A 25,289-nucleotide genomic window follows, 5' to 3' on the forward strand; every position below is an offset into this window, starting at 1 on the left:
AAAAATTTTTCTTTTTTTTAAATAATTTTAATCGCTTTGACCAATCAGCCCTGAAATAATTGTCACAGTTGGTTTTATCATCATTTTTTTTTTCGTTAATAGCAGTAATTGTTTACCATTATCGAAGGCACCGAATGGATCGCGCAAAGCAATGCGTTATTATTTTATATTTGTCTATTGTGTACTTTATTTTTTTTTTTTTTTTGGCAGTGATCGAGGCTCGATTAAAGTTGACTCAATTAATCCAGCCTCGATCTGATGTAAATTCTTGATTTTTTAGCTATCATATTACTTCAATACAAATATAGCAAAACTACATCTTACAGTTATAAAAAAAAAAAAATTCTAAATACATATTTATCTATATATTGTTTTTTCTTTTACAATGTAAATTGCATCGTTGTTTATTTTAATTTTGCGATTAAAAAAATTAAACAAAGAAAAATTATTTTGTGAAATGATTTCTTTGGTAATGGGGTGCTGTGTTTTTTTTTTTTTGTAGACAAAAAAAGATCTAGAGATTAATGCCAACAGAATTTTCCAATTTTTTTATCAAAAATTTCACGCGACAAGTCTTGATTGATTTTTTTTCTTTTAGTTTTTGACAGTGCTGTCGGCAATTCTACTTATTCTACCCAATAATAATAGTAATAATAATAATAATAATAATAATAATAATAATAATAATAATAATATGATAACTAGTAATAATAATAGTAATAATAATATTAATAATAAACGATACTAATATTAAATAATGCCTTCAACAATGAAAACCAAATTAAAACTAGTCATACGAATAAAAAAAAACCAATAGAAAAAAATCACAAAGCTAAAATTATAATGAAACTAAAAAAAAACCTTGGCAAACGCAGAGTTGGCATTAATATGAAAAAGTTTATAACGAAAAAAAAAAAATAAATAAATAAAAAAGTTCGACAATTATTGTTAAATTGATGGTAATTGTTTTTTTTTTTTTTTTTCAATTCAATTTGTGAGTTTTGACTCAGTCTGTCATATTCTCTCTCAATCGAAAGAAAAAAAAAAAAAAATATATTAACGTATTTTTCAAATAGAAATTTTAATTTAATTTATTCATTTGACAATAAAAAAAAAACACAATGACAAACAAACAGCAACTATTTAAAAATTACAATTTCTTGCTTAATCAATTGATAAAAAAAAACAAAATGAGATATGCTTGCTTGTCTGTTTGACAGTGTCTTGATATTATGACAAAAATATTTTCTTTTTTTCTAAAAAAAAAAAGGACAAATAGATGAAAGAAAAAAAAAAAGAAATTTTAGAAAAGTCGACTAAAGTAATCGCGCCGGCGCGAAATGACATCATGTGTTTATTAAATTTAATTTTTTTTAAATAATAATAATTAATTAATTTTCTTTATTGATTAATTAAAAATAATGAAAATTAATTAAAATTTTTGACTTGTATATTATATATAATGATAATAATATTTAAACAATTATCATGTTCATGATCTGTAAATGCGTATAACATCTCTAATTGGTGCACGACAAAGTGGACAATGACCACCACCTTTACCACGCCATTGTTGAATTGCGCAAGGATAACACATACACATGTGTCCACACATATAAAGTACACTATCAATATTTCTTTCATAACATATTGAACATTCACTTGGTTGTCCAGGTGTTGGTGGTTGTATACGTTCACTCCACTGTTGTAAATGTGGATTTTGTGAGCTAATTGTTGATGTATCAATACTTTGATAATTAATTGGATCAATATATGTTGCAGATGCATTACTATTCATGGTACCAGTTAATACTGGTGGTGATGATGACGATAATGATGATGATGATGATGATGTGGTGGTGGTGTGTTGTCTTGTTGTTGCAGCTGAATGATGTGATGATGTAATTTGTGCAACAGGTGATAGGGGTGTTGCTGGAATAACGCCTGATGCAGCAGTAGCAGCATTGGCAGCTGCAGCTGATATTGATGCAGCTGTTGTTGCTTGATTTGGTGATTGTGCTGTTGTTGTTGAATTTGTCGAATGAAAATTTGGTGAATTTCTTACTGTTGTACCATAAATTGGTTGAGGTGTTGTTGATGTTGGTGTTGGATAGCCTTGTTGTGGTGGAAGATTAACAACAAGTACAGTACCACCACCAATTGCCGGTTTAAATTGTACCATTTCAGAAAATCTTGATAATTCAGTTGCAGCATTTGAATGATTTGTTTGTTGTTGTTGTTGCTGTTGTTGTTGTTGATTAATAATTGGTGTTGTATTAGCTGAACATTGTCTTTGTTGTCTTGGTGGTGATGATGATGTTGATGATGGACGACTTGCCATCATTCTAACTCTTTGGGTACTTCCATAAACATCAACAAATGCCCATAATTTTAAACTTTGATCTACATGCATAACGACATTTGGTGGACCACCATTTTTACTCATTTGTACTTCACCATAATGTGTTACTGTAAATGATATTTCATCACCTGGTTGTGGACTTGATGCAACATCTTTTGATACAACCCAATATTCTTGTCTATCAAGTAATAAATCACTATCATCTGGTAAATCTTCTGGTGTTAATCTTGATGGATCACATGATGTTAAACCAAGTGCCAGTGCACCAACATACATTGGCTCAGTTGCTAATACTTGTACAACAAGTCTTTCACCAAGTATCAATGGTCTTCCAGTAAATGCATAACCATGACAAAATTCTGTGTCACTTCTTGTTGCTACACATTGTTGATTACTAAATCTAATATTTCTTCCGCGTACTCTGTAAATTAATATAAAAATTTAATAAATATTTTATTTTTTTAAAATATATATTATTATTATAAAAAAATAAATATAACAAACTTACGGATGAAATGGTAATGATGCAAATAATACACCTGATGGTTGAAATCTAAGTCCAGGTAATTCAACATCTGGCTCATGATGTAAACAAACATTTTGCATTGATGGTACAATAATTCTTTCAACAACATCACGTCCAGCATTACTAGCATCGTCCATTGCAGTATGTCTACTTTGTTGTGAATTATCTTCATTACTATGATCAGCACCACGTCTAATATTATTAAAATGTTGTCTATTTGGATCCAAAAATTCGATTGCCGTACTATTACCATAAACATCAATAACAGCCCATAATGAACCACGTGTTTCTACACCACCAAAAAATACACCTTTTTCTTCTCCATTAACACCAAAATGTACATCACCAGCAGCAGTTACATAATAAAATAATACAGTATCACGTCCAGCAAATCTTTCGGCAAGTGCTTTTGCCCAATAGCCTGGTTTATTTGTTAAATCTGGACATGCATAACGTGGAAGGCCATTTCTCAAATGAATTGGATCATTACTTGTAAATCCAAATCTTATAACTCCACTCCAATTATTTGACATTTCTAAAAATTTTACACAAACCTAAAACAAAAATAAAAAATACATTTAATTTATCATCATCATCATCATTATTATTTAGATATTTTGGTGGTTTCTTTTTTTCGGAGAACTATGGTGAAATCGTGTTGTTTTTTTTATTTTTTTTCATATTTCTAAAGAAATTAAATTTGTGTTGGCGTAATGACGACACATCACGACTATATTAGGATCCTCAAAATATAACACTAGTATTATTATTTATTTTTTTTTTTTTCATGATTATAATCATTATAACAACTACATCCTAAAATTAATTGCTATTTTATCATATAAATATATTTATTTAATTTTAATCTGGTAAAGTTTAAAACTAGTTTCCTTTTACAACACAATGTTATCAAGAAAGTTCATGTGATAAAGTCAAAACTGTAGGCTCAACTGATTATTAATTTAATTTACAACAACACCAACAAGGTCAAAATTTTATTAAATTATTATTTTATTAATTTAGACAGAGAGAATAGAAAGTATACGCATATACTGTATATTTATTTGCAAATAAAATAAAATGTAAGCAATAAAAAGAAAAATAAGAAATACATAGAGAGTATGATTGAAATCAAAAATAATACCTTTTCACCAACACGAACTGGTCGAGCACTGAATGTAATACCCTTGCAAAAGCTTTCATGTCTTCGGGCAATTGTCGCAGCATTACAAAGTGTGATATTATCACCATGCACTTGGTGAAATGTCAATGGTGGCAAATTGTTTGTACCGGCACTAGACGATCTTGGTGCTGTAACAAATAATAAAAATTTATTAATTTAATTATAATATATTAAAACAAATTATATATTTATTAAAAATTATAAAACCTTCAATTGAGATACTTAATAAATAGTTATTTATGGTGTATAATTTCATGTTTATCAAGCAACTCGTTGTGATTACAAATAAAAGACAAATCAACAGTTAAAAACATGTAATTTTTTAAAAATAATTTATATATTAAGTCAGTCTCTTTATAGACTGACTGAATAAAAATTGTGAATGAAAAAAAATTTTATATTTAAATAATCGATGGATGTGCGATACGTGAGTCGTTTTCGTACTCATCCTCCTACTTGTTAACGTTATTCACCTCCGGTAATATCCCTTCTCAGTTTTTTTTTTTTTTATTTATTTTTTTATTACGTATATGAAGTTTTTTTTTTTTGTATATCTTTGGCGTTCACACGCACCGGAAACCACACACTCCGTCGTGACGGAAGTGCGAAAGCCCAAGTGCGCTCTACATACTTAAAACCAAGTGAACGCCCGCAAGGCGATACGCTCTCTTTGTCAACGGAAGTTGTACCGAAACCAGATATCTGTATACAATATAATACACTAAATATACAAATATAAATTTTCGAAAAAAAATAAAAACTCTAAATAATTTTTTCATTGATTTAAAAATAAAAGAAATAAAATTGAAAAAAATAGTTGAAATCAATTAATCATTAAATTTTCTAAAAATGGCAAACATTAGAAATAAACCAGTTGATGTATTTATAAATTACAATAAGTCACAATTATTTACTGTAAAAATAAAATAAAAAATTTATAAAATAATCTTGACCAAATTAATGTAAAAGTTGATTTTATTATTTATTTTTTTATATGCAACATCATTTCCCACGGTTTATTGCGAAAAGCTTATAAATATTTTCTTCTAGTATATATCATAACTGCATACCTGTTTGCTACTTAATATTTATAATAATAATTTATGAATATACGTAACCTTCATTGAGTGATAGTGATATTAAAAATAAGGGAAAAAAAAAATAAATTAAAATAACCATCGATCCGAGTCTTTTAATCACGCTCCAAATAATTTAAAACCACTGAATTAAAAAAATAGAAATAAAAAAAAAAAAAAAATACTTTTTCGATGAAGAAATTAATATCCAAGAGAATGCTCAAGAAATTTTTATCAACAAAAATAAACTATTTGTAATATAAGAAAATATATATGAATAAATTAAATAAACACAATTGTTATTGGCCATTTGCATTTGTCTATTAGATAATTTAGTATTGTAAATTATTAGCTTATTATTATATCAGTGTATTACACCAGTTGAGAGAGGTGTGCCCTTGATGATGCTGATACTTGATGGTGCCAAAGCGTGACATTTTAGAACGGACCTTCTCATCGTCGTCTCGCCCGATCGAGCATCAACAATAATTTTTTTTTTCTTTATTATTTCTTTACATCATTTTATTTATTTTCATCACAATAATCATGAGAAATGAAAAATAAAATTAAACAAAGAAATATATAAAATGTTTTTTAAAAATAACTGAGATTTTATAAATATATATATTTAAAAAATAAAAAAAAGAAATGAATGAATATAAAGAAAATAAAAGAGATATAAAAGTTGTGTTGTCTGTCCATCATCAGTGAATGACCTGGCCCAACAGATGGGCCAACCAACAGTTTGATCTTTATCAAAAATTGAATTCTTTTGCATGTTGTATGTATATAAGTAGCTTAGGTAGAATTTCAAATGTTGGGTTCTTTGTTCAGTGTGTATAACACTGTTATGTTATGTTGTAGACTTGTGTATAGCTGCACTTGGTACATGTTAAATTTGTCCCTTGACCATTGAGCAATATTTCTAGTCTAGCATGTTTCTTTCGGTTATCAAATTTTCTTAAATAATAATTATATTGTTGTTGTTGTTGTTTTTGTTGTTGTTAAGAGGGTAAATGCACTAGCAATAAAGAGAGCCCCAGTAATACTTGTGTCTCTCGCGTGGGAAGCCTGTGGCACACATTGACGGTTCTTTATTCTCATCTACTTTCTTTTTCCCTCATTAATATCATTATAATCATCATCATCATCATCTTTTTCATTTTCATCATCATCATCATAATCAATAATAAATAAATATATTTTTTCCAACTTTGTGGTTTATAATATTTTTTTTTCTTTTTATTCAAATAATTTTCAATCATTTTTCTCACAATGTCAAGGATAATAATTTGTGGCAACGAAAAAATAAAATTAAAACAGTATACAAAATATATACAAGAGTAAGAAAACGATAGATAACCACAAGATATATAAGAATAATTATTACCATGATAATAAAATTTAAAAAAGAAAAAAAAGAGGAAAAAAAAAGGGACCACGGAAGTGTGGATAGACATTTGCGAATGACTTGACAATGTTATAAGTTCGTGCGATAATATAAAAATATAAATAAATAAAAATAAACAGATGAAATTTAATAATAATAAAAAAAAAAATTCAACAGAGGGAATGGAAAATCATAGTGTATATACCCTGTATAGAGCGCACTTTCCCACGACCGATGCCGTGATCTTTGCTTGTGCGCTCAAGTATTTCCTCTTTCTCTTCATGTCCCTCATTCAAGCAGAAGTAACAACCCCTTGCCCCTCAATCATCATCATACCTATAAACTTTTATACTCCTCACGCTAGTACACTATTCTAGGATCGAGCGCGCGAGCCGCACCTCGATATATACCTCTTTTTACTCTTCATTATATTTCATCCATCCATCTCTTTTTTATTTTTATATTCACATCTCTATTTATATATATAGATAACCCTTGATTTTACATTTTAGACTCGCAACTTTTATTATTGGTTAACCGTTTTTATTTATTTATTTATTTATATTTTTTTAGTAAAGTTTGTTGCATCGGTTTGTTCTTACTGTACTGCTGCTATTGCATGTTTACATATTTTTGCTCCACTCTTTATAACCTGCACCAGCACCACACACAAGCCGCGTGCATTTTCTATATATACTCATCTTTTATTTTATGCAACTACTATACTATTATATACCCTGAAGGTTCATCCTACTGGTATCAACACACAAATGCATACTGCGAGTTATACTGACTACCATAAGTACTGCAACCACGTTTAAAATAAAAAAAAATCACACTTTATACTTTATTTTAAACCTACTGGGCATAAATATTATTATGGTAAATTAAGTCTTTATTTAAATATAAAATATGTAAAAATTACTCGTAAAAAATTGAAGAAATAGATCAAATTTAACAACACGCAATTGATAACGAGATTTTGAATAATTTAAATATTAGAAAAATAAAAATACAGACAAAGGAATTCCCTCGCGGTAGTATAATATTTTTACTTGAGAGTTGAGATAGAGTTTCAATGGTTTTTAACATGAACAAATGTACATAAAATTGATACAGCTAAAGTGTTATTTATATTTATAGTACACCCTCGCAATTCATTCATTGGGGATTCAAGAAAAATGATGGGGTTTTTTTTTAAACACACACAGATGATCGGCAATGGACAATTGGATTAAACGAAGTTGACTGTGTAAAAATAATTTTTAAAAAAAACTACCCCTAGAGAAAAATATGAAGAGTATATTTTACAATAATATCTACGACAAGCGAGGGTGGATTTTTCGTTGGCATCTCTCTGCGGAGAACACATCTGTTGGTCTCACACGTTAAACTTTATATTTTTTTTTTTTTTTCTGCTATATATAAGCTATTCTCAATAGCAACCCATGGGTCCAAAAAGACTTGTCTGTGTTTGTCTAAAAATATATATATAAGCAAGTTAAGATTCCCCGTTGGTCCCCTTGATGGGCACTTGTATATATTTCAAGTTCCAACTGTACCACATGCGTACAATCATCATCATAATTATCAAAAGAAGAGAAACACTTAAAGCTTAATTATCAAATTTATTTTCTTTATATTTTTAATTGATAAATATATTTTCTAGCTAAAGAAAATATTTTTATATGATAAAAATAAAATTTAAATGATAATATGTTGATGTTAAAAAAAAAACCAGATGACTTGGGAAGATTTTTTTAAAAAAAACAATTTTTTAATTTGAAACTCACCATTTGCATTTGACAGACGAAGACGTGCTACCCTTGTCGCACGACCGACTGTAAGGGGCGTTCTTCTTGGTCTTTGAAATGACAAAGACATACTGATAAAAATTATTGTTTTTTTTTTTTTTTCTTTTAAATTTGATAAAACAATAGTCTCAATTTGTCAGCAAATAAAATGTATAATACAATTATGACGAATAAACATAAAAATAAATAAATAAATAATTTAAACAAAGAAAATAAAAGAAATAATATATGATTGTTTATAAGATTATATTTAAATTGTCAGTAATATTTTAAACGTAATTTTTATTATTCAATTTATTCAATAGTTGACATTAACGTTGATTTTAAATATACACACTCTTTGTAAATAGATACACAGTATTATTTATACCCCCCTTTTTTTTGTCTATTATAAAATAAATATAAAACCCCCCCTTTTTTGCCACCCCATTCCCCACTTTATCGACAACTTTATAACAACAACAAAGAAAAATTTTCAATTACTCCGTTTTTCGTATTTTTTTTTTTAAATAACTTGAATTAAAAATATAAATAAATAAATTAAAATTATTATAAATAAAATAGATAATATGTAAGTTATTATGTTGATTATTTTGTTTTTAAAATTATAAATAAAATGTTTTTTTTTTTATGTTTTTTGGAGTAGATTATAACGTGAGTCACGCTAGACGCCACTGAAACGACTGAACGCGCGTTGCAGAATGAAACTTGAACACAACAGAGAAATGTTGGGGCAGTGGCAGCTGCCTGGTTGCTGCTGTTACTTGCTATATGTTGTTGGTTCTTTTTAGTTTGTATGTATGTTGAATATATATATAACATATAGACTCCAATACACATATTGTGAACCTCCGCCACCGCCCCAACTTTGCCCAGCCATTTTTTATATTGTATTTTATCCTGTACAGATATTATTACATCCTTCTACTGTTGATTTTATATCTTCCGCCCGTATCATCAATCGAAAATTCATCCTCAATCATCATCCACAAAGCCATATTTTCAAATTTACAATTACCTCAATTTTTTCCATCTAATTTCAATGATAAACTTTTTCGTTTTTTTTTTCTACTAACTTTATAGATTTCTAATTTTTCTCTGTGCATTTTTAAATATTTTTTAACAATGCCATCATTGTTTTTGTTGTTGTTGTTTCTTTATCGCAAAGTCTTAAAATAAAGTTGAAAAAAAAAAGTTCTATTTTAAACATTTAGAAGGTTTATTACAAGGGAACATTTGCAGCTGCTGAAAACTACCGCGGTCATAGTCCTTTTTCAAACGTCCCCCTTAAAACTCAAAACGGGAACAACCAAGGGGATGATGATGATGTTGATGATGATTATTGTATACATATGTACATATATGTGCTTTTACAAATGTATAAAAATTTCAGTGCCCCTTCAACGGTCGTACACCACCTGGCTAAAGTCTCAAAAAAAATAAAAAAAAACTTGAAAAGCCATCACACACATAGTGATTCAGAATATCGCATGTACTGCACGATCCAATGCTTATATTCTATATATGTATTTTTTTTTTCTTTTTCTTTCTCAGTCTTTTCCGCTTTTTCATCCCTCTCTTTGTCTTTCACCCTTGTTGCACTTCTAAAATCCGGACGAAGACCTTTACCGATGCAACTTGGCTTCCCCCTAGTGACAAAGGATCCCTTTTTTTTTTTTATTCTACATTTTTTTTTCGCTTCATTTTCTCTATTTTATTGTACCTCTCTTAATCTTTTTCTTGAATAGACATTGAGATTTTTCTATTTTTAATATACCTCTATATATCTTATGATAATATGATTAAATATAGATTATTTAATTTATATATATGTAACATATATATATTTGTATACATATTTATTCATAAATTTATTTATGATACATACTATGTATATCGTCATTATCATTATTCATAGAAAATATTCATAATTAAAATTTTTCAAATAATTTAAATTTAATATAACTATATAACGTATCATTTATAATCTTTGATTTTATACAGATATAGATCAATTCAATAATATAATGAAACTTTAAAATGCATTTATTCAAATATTTTTTTATATCTTATCATGATTATTTATTTTTTTCTATTATCATTTTAATATTTATTATCTTATCGTTTATCTTTTTCTATTTTCTCTTTGTTTTGTTTCATTGATAGTGTATTCTATCATGTATATATGTATGATCTTATTTTACTTATCTGATCATGAACGAATACTATCTCTAGCTATGTATCACAAAGATCTATTCCCATTTATATGATCATTATTCTACTTCATTTTTCAGGTAGAATATTTGTTATATAATAACATTATATCTGAATCATATTATATTCTGATAGATTGATGATATATTCAATATTGATTTATATGGTTTTATACCTTCATACATATATGTATTTTATTTGATACTAATTTATTCGTAAATTAATATCATGTTTTTCGAAAAAAATAAATAAATTTTTCTTTTTTAAATTTAATATTAATATACACAAGGGTTAAATATAATTTTTTCTTTGATCATAAGATACATAATCATTTGATGAATAATGAATTTAGATATATTCAAATATTATGTCGGCATGGTTTATTGGATTGTTACGAAAATAGTCAAAAATATTTATGAATATCAGATTGTTTTTATTTTTTGAATTTTGAGTATATATTGAGGTGTATTGGTCAATGTGTATACCTGGCAAGTATCATTGGTATTTCCCGAATCGAAGCGGCATGTCTGCCACAAAATCACCATAGTATTATATATGTATATTGGCATGAGAACATGAATTACGGGGATAGGGCTGCAAAGGAACATGAGGGGTACAATTTTCACATGGGAACTGTCGGCATTTGTATTGGAGTATAGAAGCTCTATCGATCGTTTCACGTTTCCCCTGCCAACGACAATAGAAAAAGTCAAAAAAAAAATATAATAAAAATATAGAAAAATTTAAAAAAACAATGGATTACAGTATTGATGCTAAATCATTGTTTAAAAAATTTATTATTAATCAATAATTCATTTGACATTTAATGACTTTCACTTGTCAAAAAAAAAAATCAACTTATCATTTGTTTTTGTAATTATTTTTACGTATCATCTAGTATAACAAGTTGATAAGTTGATAAATTAAACAACTATTTATATATGAAAGTTTTGCTCTCAAATATCGAGCCACCTTACACTGTGGATCATTTTTTTTTTTTTTTTTTTTTTATTATAATACTGAATGATCCTTCTTTGCTCATGTGTCTAAATGATTTTTTTTTTTTTTTCTTTTTAATTCCTCGAGCGAGGTCGAATAACTATTACACAACCCACATGAAATATTTTTTTTTTTTTTTATATATATTTTTATTCTTTTTAGAAAAAATAATAAAAATCATTTATTTATCATTATAGTTTTTTTTTTTTATATTTATTTTTCATGTGTGTTCGTGTCTACTTTTAATTTTGTTATATATAAAAAATTATTTCACGTTTCTTTGTGTGTGAATAGTGATTTATATTTATATTTGATGAGAGAATTTTTGTCGTTGGGTCCTTTTGGTTTAAATTCCTTAAAAACTTTATGGCTTATTATAATAAAAAATAAAATATTTTTCGTAAGAAAAGAAGAATTAAATAAAGAAATAATTATATCAATAAAAAAAAAGTGAGTTCACTTGGGGTTAATTGAAGATTGTCATCAAAAATTACTTTCATTCTGAGCAATGACTTTCACGATGCGAAAAAAATAATTTAATATGTACACGTGAACAAATCATCATCATCATCATCATGATTGTCAGCGTATGTGGGCAGTATATATCGCGTGTAAGTATATATTATATTTATCCTTATAAAGCAAGTGGCAAAACTTGCTCACGTACAGTACATTACGCATTTGACCCTTTCAACTTGATTATATATATATTTTTATATATATCAGTTGATTATTTTTTTCAACTATATAATTGAATCATCATTTGTCTCGTTCAACAATACACTGACTCAATGGAATATTGCTCAATGGACATGTCAAGAAAGTGACCGAGAGTTCAATTATACCTACACGTGGGTTGAAGAATCTTATTACCCTTTCTTTCTTTCTTCAACTTGCTTTTTAATAAATCTCTTGTTTTTTTTTTTTTTTTTTTTCATTTCCATAGGTACCCTTCCTTCTCCATTTTTTTCTTTATCTTTTTCTTCTTCTCTTTAAAAATTACTATATGAAAATTTGCCTCTTCCGTTACAATTTATATTCTCAACTCAACAGATCAAAGATCAAAAAATATATAAAAATAATAATTATTAACTATAAAAAATTTATAAATATTTAAAATTTATATATTATTTATATTTTAGTTTATTAAACTTTAAATTACATTTATACATCATCAAGTTGGCCTATTTTTTTTTTCTTCTTTCCCTATGCAAACATATACTTGAAGAATTTTCTATTTTAAAACTAATTTTATAACTCCCTCTTGTAAATGTATATACACGTTAATGTTTAAGCCAGATATAAGCTACAAAAAATGCATCGTATCATGCTTCTTTATATATTTATTTTACAGTGTATATTAAATTAAATAACAAAATGTATATATGTATATTTATAAACAATGTACTATGGTATCATCCACTTTTGCGTTAAATCAGGTGTATATAAAAATGTCTAGAATAATTAATACACACTTCAACAGACATTTTATTTTTAGTATACTAATAACTAACAAAGTATATGATACTTGAGAATAAATTAAACTATATGATACTTGAAATTAATTTTGTTTTTAATTGTTTAAATATTTTCATCCAACCCGGGATAATGGATTGCAATGTTTTTGTTTATATCCTCGTTGTTTTAATAGAAAAAGAGATGAGATGATTCAACGGTGTATCACAGCTGATAGTAAATATAATACATTACATGTAGCCGTGTATATATAAAACCGGTTTTTCAAACGGCGCCTGTGGGAACAAAGACGGGTTATTCGCGATTTTAGTTGGCAAGTTTTTTTGTGACGTCATTTGTATGTATGTATGTTGTTATCAACAACAAAAACAACAACAACAACAACAACAATGACATTATTATTAATAATTGTAATTATTATTTAGCTCAAGTATATAAAATTTTATTAAAAAACGAGACAAGCATACCAAATGAACCTGAGCTTTTTAAAAAATATTTGTTTGAATTTTAAAAATAGTATAAGAAAGTTTACGGTATATTATGCGTCTGACAATATGGGCCATAATATTGTTCTGTATGTGTGTGAAAGTCTGGATATATTTTTAATATATATATATGTATTTTGTTTGGGTGAAATAAGCCGTTGGTCTTATGCTACTCATCTTGGAGTAAAGGACGTTTAAAGGCAGCAATGAGGGAGATGCTTTTACGCCCCCGGACCGGTTCCATCAGCTGTTGATGGGGTCGTCCAGATGAACAAGAAGCAGAAAAAAAAAAAAAGGCAAAAAAAGCTTGAGAAATAAGGAAAAAAAAAATTTATATATATATATATAAATGAAGTAGGGGAGTCAAAGGAAGCAGAAAAGATCTAGAGGAACAGCTGGTCCTTCTATATTTCGATCTCTCCCTTGATATTTGACAATAGTCATCATGCAGTTGTCTATTTTTTTTTCTTTTTTTTAATTTTCTTCTATTTCTCGCTGGCTCAAAAGGTGAAACTAATTTATTACCTATATATATACATAACCGAAATGAAAAAAAATAATAATGGAAATAAAAAAAAAAACGCAGCTGACCCACAGATGGACATCGGGCTTTTATCAAAAAAAAAAATAAAAAAAAAATTTATTATAATAATAAGTATGCGTGACTTTTATTTTTTTATTTCTTTCTGTATTTGATAATCTTGCTGGAATCTAAATTAATATGAGGATTTAGGCCAAATTAAACAAAATTTAATGATAAATAAAATTGATATTGTTTTTCGTTATTTAAATTGATTAAAGAAAAATAAAAAAGAGAAATTATGGTTTTCTTTTGCCCCCTTACATTTTGGAGTAATTAATTTTTTTTGAATTTATTAAAATACAAGATAATAATCTCACCTAGTCCCATTTTTCTTTTGAGTTTTTTAAGCACTTTCATCTTGCTACGTAGTGGTGCCAATATTGTATTGTCTGTAACTGTTGTTGTTGAGTTACTTGGACTATGACAAATAGTCAAATCAGTATCTGGATATTTTTTGCTTGTTTTATGTTGACGATTTTGTTGATTTTGTTGATGTTGATTATATGAAACAATGCCTGTACCAGCAGCACTTGGTACACGACTGCTGCAGCAGTGACAGGGATGGCTTTTGCCGCCGGTACCTTTGACCGCGCACTCTCCGCCTACCACCCCCATAAATGTGATCGGGTGGATTACAAATTTAACGATGGGATACACAGCTATATGCTGATACGATATTCGTCCTGGCAACTGAATATTCGCTTGCAACAATATAGATATTATTCCGTTTTTTTTTTTATCAATACGAAAAAAAAAAATGAATATAATTATCTTCGCTTTACACAGTTTTTTAATTTAAAAAAAATTCTTTTAAAATTCAAACACGATTAATTTAAAAAACAAATTCACTAATTATTATTATTACTATTAATAAATAATAATATATTTTAAATTAAAAATTACACACTGATAAATAATTTTTTTTTTTTTAAATAATAAAACTCACGAGGGAATAAAAAGATAATATTTATTAATCCTTATATATGTATTTTAATGATGGGACTTTATTGGAGTACCCAATGAGCTCCGCGAGTGCCCAGGGTCGACTGAAGATTGCGTTGACGAGCACCGGGGTATCTTTGAGGCGCGCGCGAGCCATCGGCCAATCCCTGAATACGAGACGACTTTTCTTCTCCCCACTATATTGTTCATATATTGCCGCAAATGCGCGCACGCGTTTCCCTCTCTTCTCCCTTATTTTTATATTACCACCCCATAAGTTTACCCTGCTGCTGTGACCCTTCTTTGCCCCTCGCTTGTCAACCAACTCAATCGCAAGTTTATATGTATGTATATGTGTTGCTGCACTGGATATATAGCTGCACATGCATGCCACTGCTGTATTATATTTTTTAAATATTTTTTTTACTATGTATGTATATATGTGAAGTTTAGTTGCCGGGCGATGAACGGAGGGCGAGTATCAAAGAGGGGCGGCTGTGAGAGGTTTCAGGGGAAGGAAACAAGGCACCTGGTGGACATCTGCCCTTTACCTGGTCGACGACTGTACGCACCTTTGCACCGGGCTACCATATACACGTCTCTTCGTTCATCAGTTTTTATATATAACTTTTTCTACTTTTCTCTTATTATATACTGAAAACCAAATTGCACTCCTCTACTCTGACATGTGAGAACTTCAAGGGGAGAAATTAGATGAGATGAGAAAAAAATAGGAAACCTTTTTTTTTTCTATTTTTTAAATATACTCCTGCATGGGAAAGTATATATATGTTATGTATAAAACTTTATCAATATCACTTGAAAAATAAAATATATATTTATTCAAATATATTCTTTTGAAAATATAAATTTTAGAGTCAATTAAATTGTGTGATGATAGAGGTAGGATAAAAAATGTAAAATGATAAAATTTGTTTTTTATATTATGGCTTGTAAAATGATAGAGGTACCATCATCATCATCATGAAAAATAAAGAGTAAAATTAATTTAAAGGATTTTCAATTGTAAATAGAAATATTTAAACTATTTTTTTTTTTTTTTTACTTTTTATATATTTAAATATATATTTTTATATTTTTTCATTTTGAGAGAAATACTGAGTCAATATATATATATCGATTTGATGCGGGTGAATATGGATTTTAAAGGGAGAGAAAAAAGTACAACATCTGGATCACGAAGGCTGATCAAACTTAAAATTTAGCTTCATTTTTAAATTCCGTCTTTCCGGCTTTAAAAGCTATATATGATGTTTCGCTACGTTACCAAGGATTATTATTTTTTTTTTTCATATTATTATTATCATTTTTCGATATGCAAGTAATGCAGAACTCGGTATATATATCTATATAAACAAAACAATAAAAAATTTTTCATTTAGTTTTATTTATTTTTTATTTTTTTCAACTGACAACGTTGTTGTTTTATAAAAAAGTTGGCTGAAGCATGCAGTTACGCCCGATGAGAAATATACTCACGACAGCGTAACAATTTTTTATTTTTCTAGTATAAATGTGCATCCTTTTTGTGTAATAGAATACATATAAATTATATTTTATTTTATTGTATTTAATTTTCGCAAAATAATGCTTTAAATTATTTTTCCTCTTTGTCATATGAAAACGAGCCTATGAAAATCCAACAAGACAAGAACAATAATATTTATGACGTGCAACTATTTATAATATTTCATCTCAAATTAAAATTATCAATTATACATCATCCACTTCCTCTCTATCCACATGTATCCATAATTAAAAAAGTGTGAAATAATACAAGCTCGACAAGTAGAATAGATGCAAAAAAAAATGAATGAAAAAATGAAAATTAATTTTAATATATATATTTTTTTTTTAAATATATAAAGGTGTATGTATATATAAATACATATTCGTGTCCTCAGAGTTCGTGGCCCCGTGAATATTATAATTCTACAAGAATCCGGGATATATAAAAGAGGGCCCCTACAAGTCGAGGAAACGGAGACATGCTTCGCTCGTTCATGAAACACCGATGCTTCAAAGATAGTGCCAAGCTATATGCTACGTAATTTTTGTTATTTTTTTTCATTTTGAATATGAACATGGTGAATATATATAGTTATAAATAATATGCAAATTTTGACAAGCATACAAACCCCCCCTTTCGTCAATTAGCCAATTTGACAAACAACAAACCAGAACATTTCTCAAAAAAAAAAAAAAATCATATTACCATTGTTTACGCATTTTAATAATGAACTTGAATATATTTTTTATTTTTTTTAATTCTCAATTTATAAGCATCTAATTTTTTATTATTATTATAATTCTAAAAATTCTAAATAAAAAAATGAATTGTAGAATGGAGAGTAGCGGAAGCAAGACGAATGGCAGGAAGTTGAAGAGACTGGCGCGTGCTCTTCAACCCCCACCATCTCACGGCTCACCCCATCATCAGTCCAGAAATATGATGCTTATCCTGATCATGGGGTTGATGATCAGAATGACGATGCATTGACTGTCTGTTGCTTTGAATCCTCAAAATTAATAATATACTCAAAAAAAAAAAAAAATTTTAATACAAAAAATGATTGAATGAAAAATTAAAAAATAAAACAATATAAAAATTTTTTATGCATATGACTCTTGTGTTAATGCACTCGTCTTTTATATGAATTACAGTATATCAACAGTATAATAATTATATTTAAAAAAATAATGTATATTATTTAAACGAAAAAAAAAAAAACATAACGGTATTGTTTTTCAATTTTATTATTTTTTAAAAATGACTCTTTTATTATTGATATTTGCATTTTTTTTTTCTTTCAAATAATTTTTTATTGAGTTGACTCAAGGTGGTGTATTGTACATATATAATTATATCACTATTTAACTTGAATTTACACAATAATAATAATTAATATATTTATTATTTTTTTTAAATATGAAATACTGTTATATGTATTGTTTTCTTTTTTGATTTTGAAATTTAATATGAGTGTATATGAGTACAATGATTGCATTGAAAAAATATATTATAATCAGATGATTAGTCATTGTATTTGTTTATGATTCAGTCTTCAACAGATGGGTCAAAAGTGCAGGAAAAAAAAGTAAATAAGATATGAGAGAATATATTCATAAATTGCTACCTAATCTTTCATTGATTCTTATTATTTTTTTATTTTTTTTTAGTTTGTCTTTTAGTCTACTTTTTTTTTTTCTCTGTGTCTTTATTTTTTATATCGTCATTGTTTGAATAGTGAGTATGTACAGCGGTGTGTTTGTCGGCTGGACTTGGCTGATTTAACAGCGATGACTAAAGTCTGACATAACATACGTATGCTTACTTATCTCATGTAACAAATCATGAACAATCAGACTAGTCTTTGACTCACGCACATACTCAATTATTTGTATATATTTATTTATTTTTTATTTAAAACGGAAACGTTAAATTGAAAACTTGACGACAGATATCGTAAATTACTTTGAATATATATATAAAGTATATTTGAAGAAAATAAAAAAAAGAATAGATAAAAACAAAGATTGTATGTGAGTCAAGGATTTTAAAATGAAAATATTCATTTATGTTAGTCATCTCTCTTTCATTAGGCAAGCAAAAAATAGTTTAAAAAACTTTATTTTTCTTTGGGCCTTTTCAGTAACACATGCGGGGAGCCAAAGACTACTGTGCTCCAAAAAGTGTGCTCCAAAAAAATTTTACCTTATTCCGTAACTTGTCTACTGTATACCTGCCTCAAGGAACTTTAAATCTTAAAGGTCAGGTAAACGTTAGCCTTGAAAAGAAAACCTATACAGATCTCTCTTTTTTTTTTTTTTTTTTTAAATGTGTTGCATATATATTTTGTCACAATGCTAACACAAACCACAGGTCCTTTTAAAATCTAAAAAAATCACTATTATATTTATAATAATAAAAAAAAAAAAAAAAAAAAAAAAATCATTTGTATATATGCAACTGTAATATTACTGACTGACTTTTTATTTGTAATATTTCCCACAAGGTGTGTCGATAGATGAAAAAGAAAATTCAAAATAATATTACGTCGTCTGTCGACACAAAAATTTTCTATTATTTAAAATTCTAAGAATTCAAAATAAAAAAAAATAGCGTGTATTTAAAAATTTGACTATTCCAAGTATATACCTGTGTGATTTGTATACTTATTTTTTTGACAATAGTATTGTAATTCAACTAATAAAAAAATTGATTTATATCTTTGATAAAAAAAAAAATTAATAATTTTCTTTTTCAATCAATCAAACACATGATAATTTTTGTTGAAAATTTATGATATATATAAAAATATATACCTTATTAATTGGCAAATGAAAATAGTTTTTTAATTTTTAAATTAACTCAAATGTTAACTTTGGAAAAAAATTATTTATAAATGCTTTATTCATGATGTTAAAAAAGAAAAAAAAAAAGTGGAATATATAAATTTGAGACCCGATAATATCGATACATATATGAGAGAGTGTATAAGAGGTATATAATAATACAGGAGGCTGGAGGGTCTGAGGAGGAGGAACACACGGTTGCGACGTCGGTAAGTTCATCGTGACAAAGAAATTTGAAAAGAAAAAAAAAAAAAGATGCGTGTGGCAGGTGCTGACGCGTGCCACTGTCCAATACAATTCTCATATATACCTCCTCACCACCACCACCACCATCATTCTTGTACTTTTATATATGTATATTTTTTTTTTTACACCGTTTTATAGCACAAGACCATTTACCCTTTCACGCGTTTGTCCATGTGCTTCCAGCTTGCTGGTTAACCGCGCACATGCATGCCAAATACGAAATACAAAAAAAAAAAAAAAAAAGATGGAATACTGACAACTGTAAGAGATGATGATGCTCATATATACAATTTGTATTATTTGAATTCAAGTATATTATATTGTACATTGTATATCATCATTTTGAAAAATTTAAATGAAAATTGTAAAAATGGGCAATGTATTTTTTTTGCATGCCTATTTGCCATAAGGCATTTTTTTTTTCTCTTTCTCTTTTTGATATCCATTGTAAATTACATACAATGTATCAATAAAATATTGTTACATCTTAGCATCAAATTTAAGTGAATAAAAATAATTTCTTTTTTACATTGTTATTTTGTTTAAATTTTTTTATTTATAACGTATCATGAGTTACAGACAGCTGCCGTTTTATAACATCAAAATTGTCATTCTCAAGGTAAGTTAAAAGTAGAGCGAACAGATCGTTACGCGTACATTTCATATATACAAAACGATTAAATTAAAATGAATTCAAAGAAAAGCAGCGGAACAACTTGTTGATGCATTTTTTTTTCTCTATGAAATTTTTGTTGAATAAATTATTACAAATATATCAATGAGCCAAAGTAACATTTTTTTATTTCCTAAAAAAGTTTTTTTTTTTTTCAATATAAAAAAAAATAATAATACAATATATACCTATCGACAATATTGTTTTTTTATTTTTTCTATTGTCCGTCACAGTTTAACGCATTGATAAAAATTCCGAGCACGTATTTTCTTAAAAAAGTTGCAACAAGCATTGTGTGTCTCAAGTCACAAGCATAAAAAAAAAAAAAGATTGAATACGTTCGATTGCCAGAAGCCGATTTACTCTGAGAAAAAAAAAAATAAATGAAAAAAAAAAGGCTGAAATAATAGAAGACAAACAAGAAACGGAAATTTCAAATTTTTTTGCTATTGTTATTTGAATATATAACTATGATGACCATTTGAATAACTAAAAAATAAAATAATAAAATTGTACCAGGTGTATGTTTGCCATACCTTTTATATTTTTTAAACTGAAAAAAAATTTGCAAATATATATGTTTAAAATTTAAAGAACTAGGTATATATAGTGACGATTGCAAAAAATAAAAATGAGTGAATAAAATAAATAAAAAAAATTTAAAAAAAGTCGAAGCAAGTCTACAGGGTAATATTCGCTTCTCAAAGTTGAACAACACATGGTGATCTTATTTTAGGGGTATATAGAAGCTTCCTATGGTTGATCCAATGTATTAAATAAAGTCTGTCTCCGTGTGGCGAAAAATTCCAGGTGGCTATATACCAAGTCTCAAAGAGTCGGGGGGGACTACCACTATATATATAGCCCCAAAAAATATACATACATATATACATACGATCACTGACGATATTTTGATCCAAGTGTATATAGTAAAAGACCCCAAAACCTTCAATGGATTCTCATTGATTTTAAAACTCACAGCTGCATAATACAGTCAAGCAAACTATCCCCTTCGTCTACCTTAACATTAATTTTTACCTGAATTTATATATATGTATGTAAATCGACCAGTCATCGTATACAACAAATCAATCATTAAAAATTGAATTTATTTTTTGTTAAAAATATATATTTTCAATGACCCTTTTTCCACTAGTTTCAAACAGCTTTGACGTGTTGATTGTAAAAATGAAAATTTATTTAACCCTTCATCTTGAAAATATATTATTATAAATTATAAAATGAAGAAAAATTATTTTATTTAAATAAATAGTAATGATTTTTTTTTTTTGCAACATATTTGTGAATTTTTAATTTGTTTTTTTTTTTTATGAATGAACTTGAGCAAACAAAAGAAAGGGATAAGAATTAAAATAAGCCATTAAAAAATGAGTATACAAGCATTGCAAAAATAAAAAAATAAATATTCAAAAGATCGAAAAGTAATGTCTACGTTCTTCAATCTTCATTCGCCACACGATTATTCCCTCTTCTTTTTATATTTTAAATTTTAATAAAAACCATATAAAATATTTTTAAAAAAAGATAAAAACATGCTGCCACGCGCCACAATAATCTTTTCATCTTAGTTATTTGCTCCATCTTGCAGCCACCAAATTCTCTGACATCTGTTTTTGGATAAAGTTCCTTTTCTAACTTTTAAATTTATAATATTTTATCCTTCATTGAAAGTACAACGGGGAGGAGATGAGGCACCCTTGCATGGAAATTATCGAGTGAAGCAGACAAACGAGAGCTAAAATATAAAAATGAGAAGAAAAAAAAAAAAGGAAGTGAGCTTTTTTAGAGGACCGCTTAGTAACAGCAGCAGCAGTAACAACAGTAGTATACTAGTACTTTTGCTAAATTAAAATAGCAAAAATAATTGACCATTTTTTGAAATTTATTTATTTATTTAAACAACACTACTGCTTTTTTTAATTAATCCTAAATTATTATTAAATTTTCAAGACTATATTTTTCCACCGAAATGTAAATACCAAATGTGACATTTATTTGTCTTCCATCATCAACATCATCATCATCAATTAACCCATGAAAATTATGTTAAAAAAAATAAAAAAGACATGTGCATCTTTTGAAAACACATACTGAATAAATTATAAACAAAAAATTAATAATTAAATAATTAATATCCAAATTAAAATATTAAAAATATTTAAATTACAAAAATTATATTGGTTTTTTTTTTTTTAAATATGAATTTTTTTGACGAGGCAATTTTTCGATTTAAATGAATCGAAAAAGGAACACATCTGCCTTGCGTATGGCAGGTGGCAGAGACGGTCCGTTTGGCCATCGTTCTCTTTTACTTTTTTCTCGCAAAACGCGGGATGAAATTCACCGGGCTTGCATTTATATATATAATTTTTTTTTTTTTTTCTTTTTTATTTCATTATCGTTCCAGACGACAAGGATATACTGGCGCATAGCAACAAAAATTGTGATAAATACTTTGCTGGTATATATCTCAACTCAATGTTGATAATAATTATTTTTTAAATTTCTAATTTATCAAGTTAAAAACATTTATTTATTATCTAATATTTTGCTCCAATTTTAATGTTTATGTTGCAGTATATACAAGAAGCCTCAATATAAACTCATAGAAAATAAAAAACTAAAAACAATAATAATTGTAAAAATAAATAAATAAAATAGCGACACACATCGCCGGGCGTAATGCCGAGAACCTTTTCCAATTGACGTCATTACCACCTCATTGCCCCCCTTATTTTTATTGCACTAGGTTTAAGAATACATCCAGGTTTCGTAACACAAACTTTAAATAAAAATACTTACTTAAAAAGAATAATGTGTATATAAATATAAATTATTTATAAATTAAAACAATATTATAACATTGTATGATAATCAAATTTTCTTTGTATGTACTATTTGTTTTCCTTTTTAAATTTAAAAAAAAAATTAAAAACAATTTATTGTTTTGTCTGTGCAGCCTGTCTATGTTTTTCCATATTTATTTTTTTTCTTTTTTTATTTAATTAATAATATTTCGCGAAAATTCTAGTTGGGTTATCGACCTCATTCACATACATGTACATATTTTGTCGTCGTTTCCTATGTACACATTGTTTAACAGACTCTCTAGGTATATATTTGATCATACACACTTTGTGCACAAATATTATGTTTTATCATGTTTTTATTTTATATTAAAAATATATATATACACAAGCTTATAAAAGCATGTTACCTCATATGAAAAAAAATTTCTAAAAATAAATTTCTTATATGTACAATAAATTTAGTAATGTTATTATATAAAAATAATAATTTAAAACACAATGACAATACTAAATTCACACATATATTTTTTAACACAATATTATTTATAATAATAAGCAAAAAAAAAATTTTTTTTTTCAACTTATGGGCTAATTTTTATCCTATTTCTTCGTTTTTTTTTTCCATCAATGTTTATAATAATAATAAAATTTTCTATGGCAAAGCTAATTAGCAATCGTTAGCACGATTTCATGTATTTTTATTTTTTTAAATAAATAATCAAATAAGCATACAGGTATTATGTATTTTTTATTTTTTAAATAAAATTTAACACATATTTTTTGAAATGCGGCTTTTGTGGGTTATTGTAATGAGTATTAATGAGTATTTTATATTTATTTTTTTTTTTAATTTTTGGGTCTGTAAAGGGCCATATAATCGACTCAAAAAATAATTTATTTATACAGAGGGCGCTGAAAACACCGGCAATGCGGATGAGAATGTCAGCTGTTTTATTTTTCTCAGTCGATAAGTACTATCGACTTGAAATATATTATCAATGTGTTGATGTATATGTGTGTCTGATAATTGTTATTCTATGATACACACAATGACATGGCCTTATCACATGACATTTATCTACTCATATTCTTATCTTTCAATAAATAAATAACAATAATACAGTGTCAGCTGTCAAATTTGTAAACAAAATCACGAAAAAAAAATGCTGATATTTTTTTTCTGCCATTTTTTCATTGGCAATTTCTTTTTTTTTTGCTCATTTTCTTAGAAATAATTTCTTGTCAACATAATTGGCATTGAATAGACCAGCATAACCTCAAAAAACTTAATAATTTATTTTTTTTTTCATTAATTTATTTTACAATTACCGAATGGCGAAAAAAAAAATAAAACAAAATGGAAAATATTTATTTTCTTTTTTTGTTTGTTGAATAAATGTGTATATAATTTTATGATATTTTTTTTATAATTACATGTATAATTTATAGTACTATTATTAATAATTAAATAAATAAATTTTAATAATAACTCACCACTGTGACCGGTGTTGCTAGATGATGATCCCATTCTTTATTTTTTTTTTTATTAACTCTGACTCACTTTTTAAATAAATTCATATGACAATTATCAGCACAAAAGTTTTAACAATATTTACTAAATTTAATAATTAAAATTATAAACAATATGAAATAATAAAAAATAAAAAAAAAACACAAAGAAATGATACACGAGAACAAGTAACACAAGTGTGATTTTTTTTACAAAATGCTCGCGTGCCACACAAGTGGCCTCACTGTTTGTCTCCACATGGTTTTTTTTTCTTTTCAATTATTATTTTTTTTTTAAACAATAAATATTTTGCTACTTGCAATAATTTATATTAATTAATAACAACTATTAATAACTGTCTCAACAACTGTTTAGAAAAAAAAAATAAAAAAATTTATAAAAAATCAAAACAAAATTACATCTCGCAAAAGAGACCGGAGTCTCAACGGGTTGAGGGGAAGGGTTTTGTTTTTTTTTTTTTCATTTTTACTCTTTCTCTCTTTGTCTTTTTCCTATCACTCAGATTGGCTAGAGTGAACAAGACAGGGGGGATTTTACACACACAAATAAACACCTGTATAAATTACAGCATATTTGTGTGC

The 25,289-nt window shown here is 27.0% G+C and overlaps 1 protein-coding gene across 3 annotated transcripts; it reads right to left on the reverse strand.

The window, feature by feature from the left end:
- Positions 1-25,132, reverse strand: LOC122858919 (protein neuralized). Of its 3 annotated transcripts, none has more exons than XM_044162156.1 (4): positions 24,672-25,132; positions 4,033-4,199; positions 2,871-3,442; positions 1-2,783 (listed from the first exon to the last, which is right to left on the reverse strand). In XM_044162156.1, the coding sequence occupies exons 1-4, from the start codon at positions 24,703-24,705 to the stop codon at positions 1,493-1,495; spliced, it is 2,064 nt and encodes a 687-aa protein (XP_044018091.1). In that variant the 5' UTR covers positions 24,706-25,132; the 3' UTR covers positions 1-1,492. The 3 variants fall into 3 exon arrangements, with proteins under 3 accessions (XP_044018091.1, XP_044018089.1, XP_044018090.1); XM_044162154.1 differs by lacking the exon at positions 24,672-25,132 and adding an exon at positions 14,426-15,217; XM_044162155.1 differs by lacking the exon at positions 24,672-25,132 and adding an exon at positions 8,331-8,467.
- Positions 25,133-25,289: the final 157 nt, after the last annotated feature.

Source organism: Aphidius gifuensis, linkage group LG6 (assembly GCF_014905175.1).
Source record: "Aphidius gifuensis isolate YNYX2018 linkage group LG6, ASM1490517v1, whole genome shotgun sequence".
In the NCBI taxonomy this organism is placed as follows: Eukaryota; Metazoa; Arthropoda; class Insecta; order Hymenoptera; family Braconidae; genus Aphidius; species Aphidius gifuensis.

Bases quoted from the DNA above. Each gene is read 5' to 3' on its own strand.
- LOC122858919 (XM_044162154.1), bottom strand. From the start codon at position 14,723: ATGGGGGTGGTAGGCGGAGAGTGCGCGGTCAAAGGTACCGGCGGCAAA. The intron at 4,200-14,425 runs GTGAGATTATTA...TATTTGTTACAG, and splicing joins CAAAAGAAAAATGGGACTAG to CACCAAGATCGTCTAGTGCC. The intron at 2,784-2,870 runs GTAAGTTTGTTA...ATTAATTTACAG, and splicing joins GCATCATTACCATTTCATCC to AGTACGCGGAAGAAATATTA.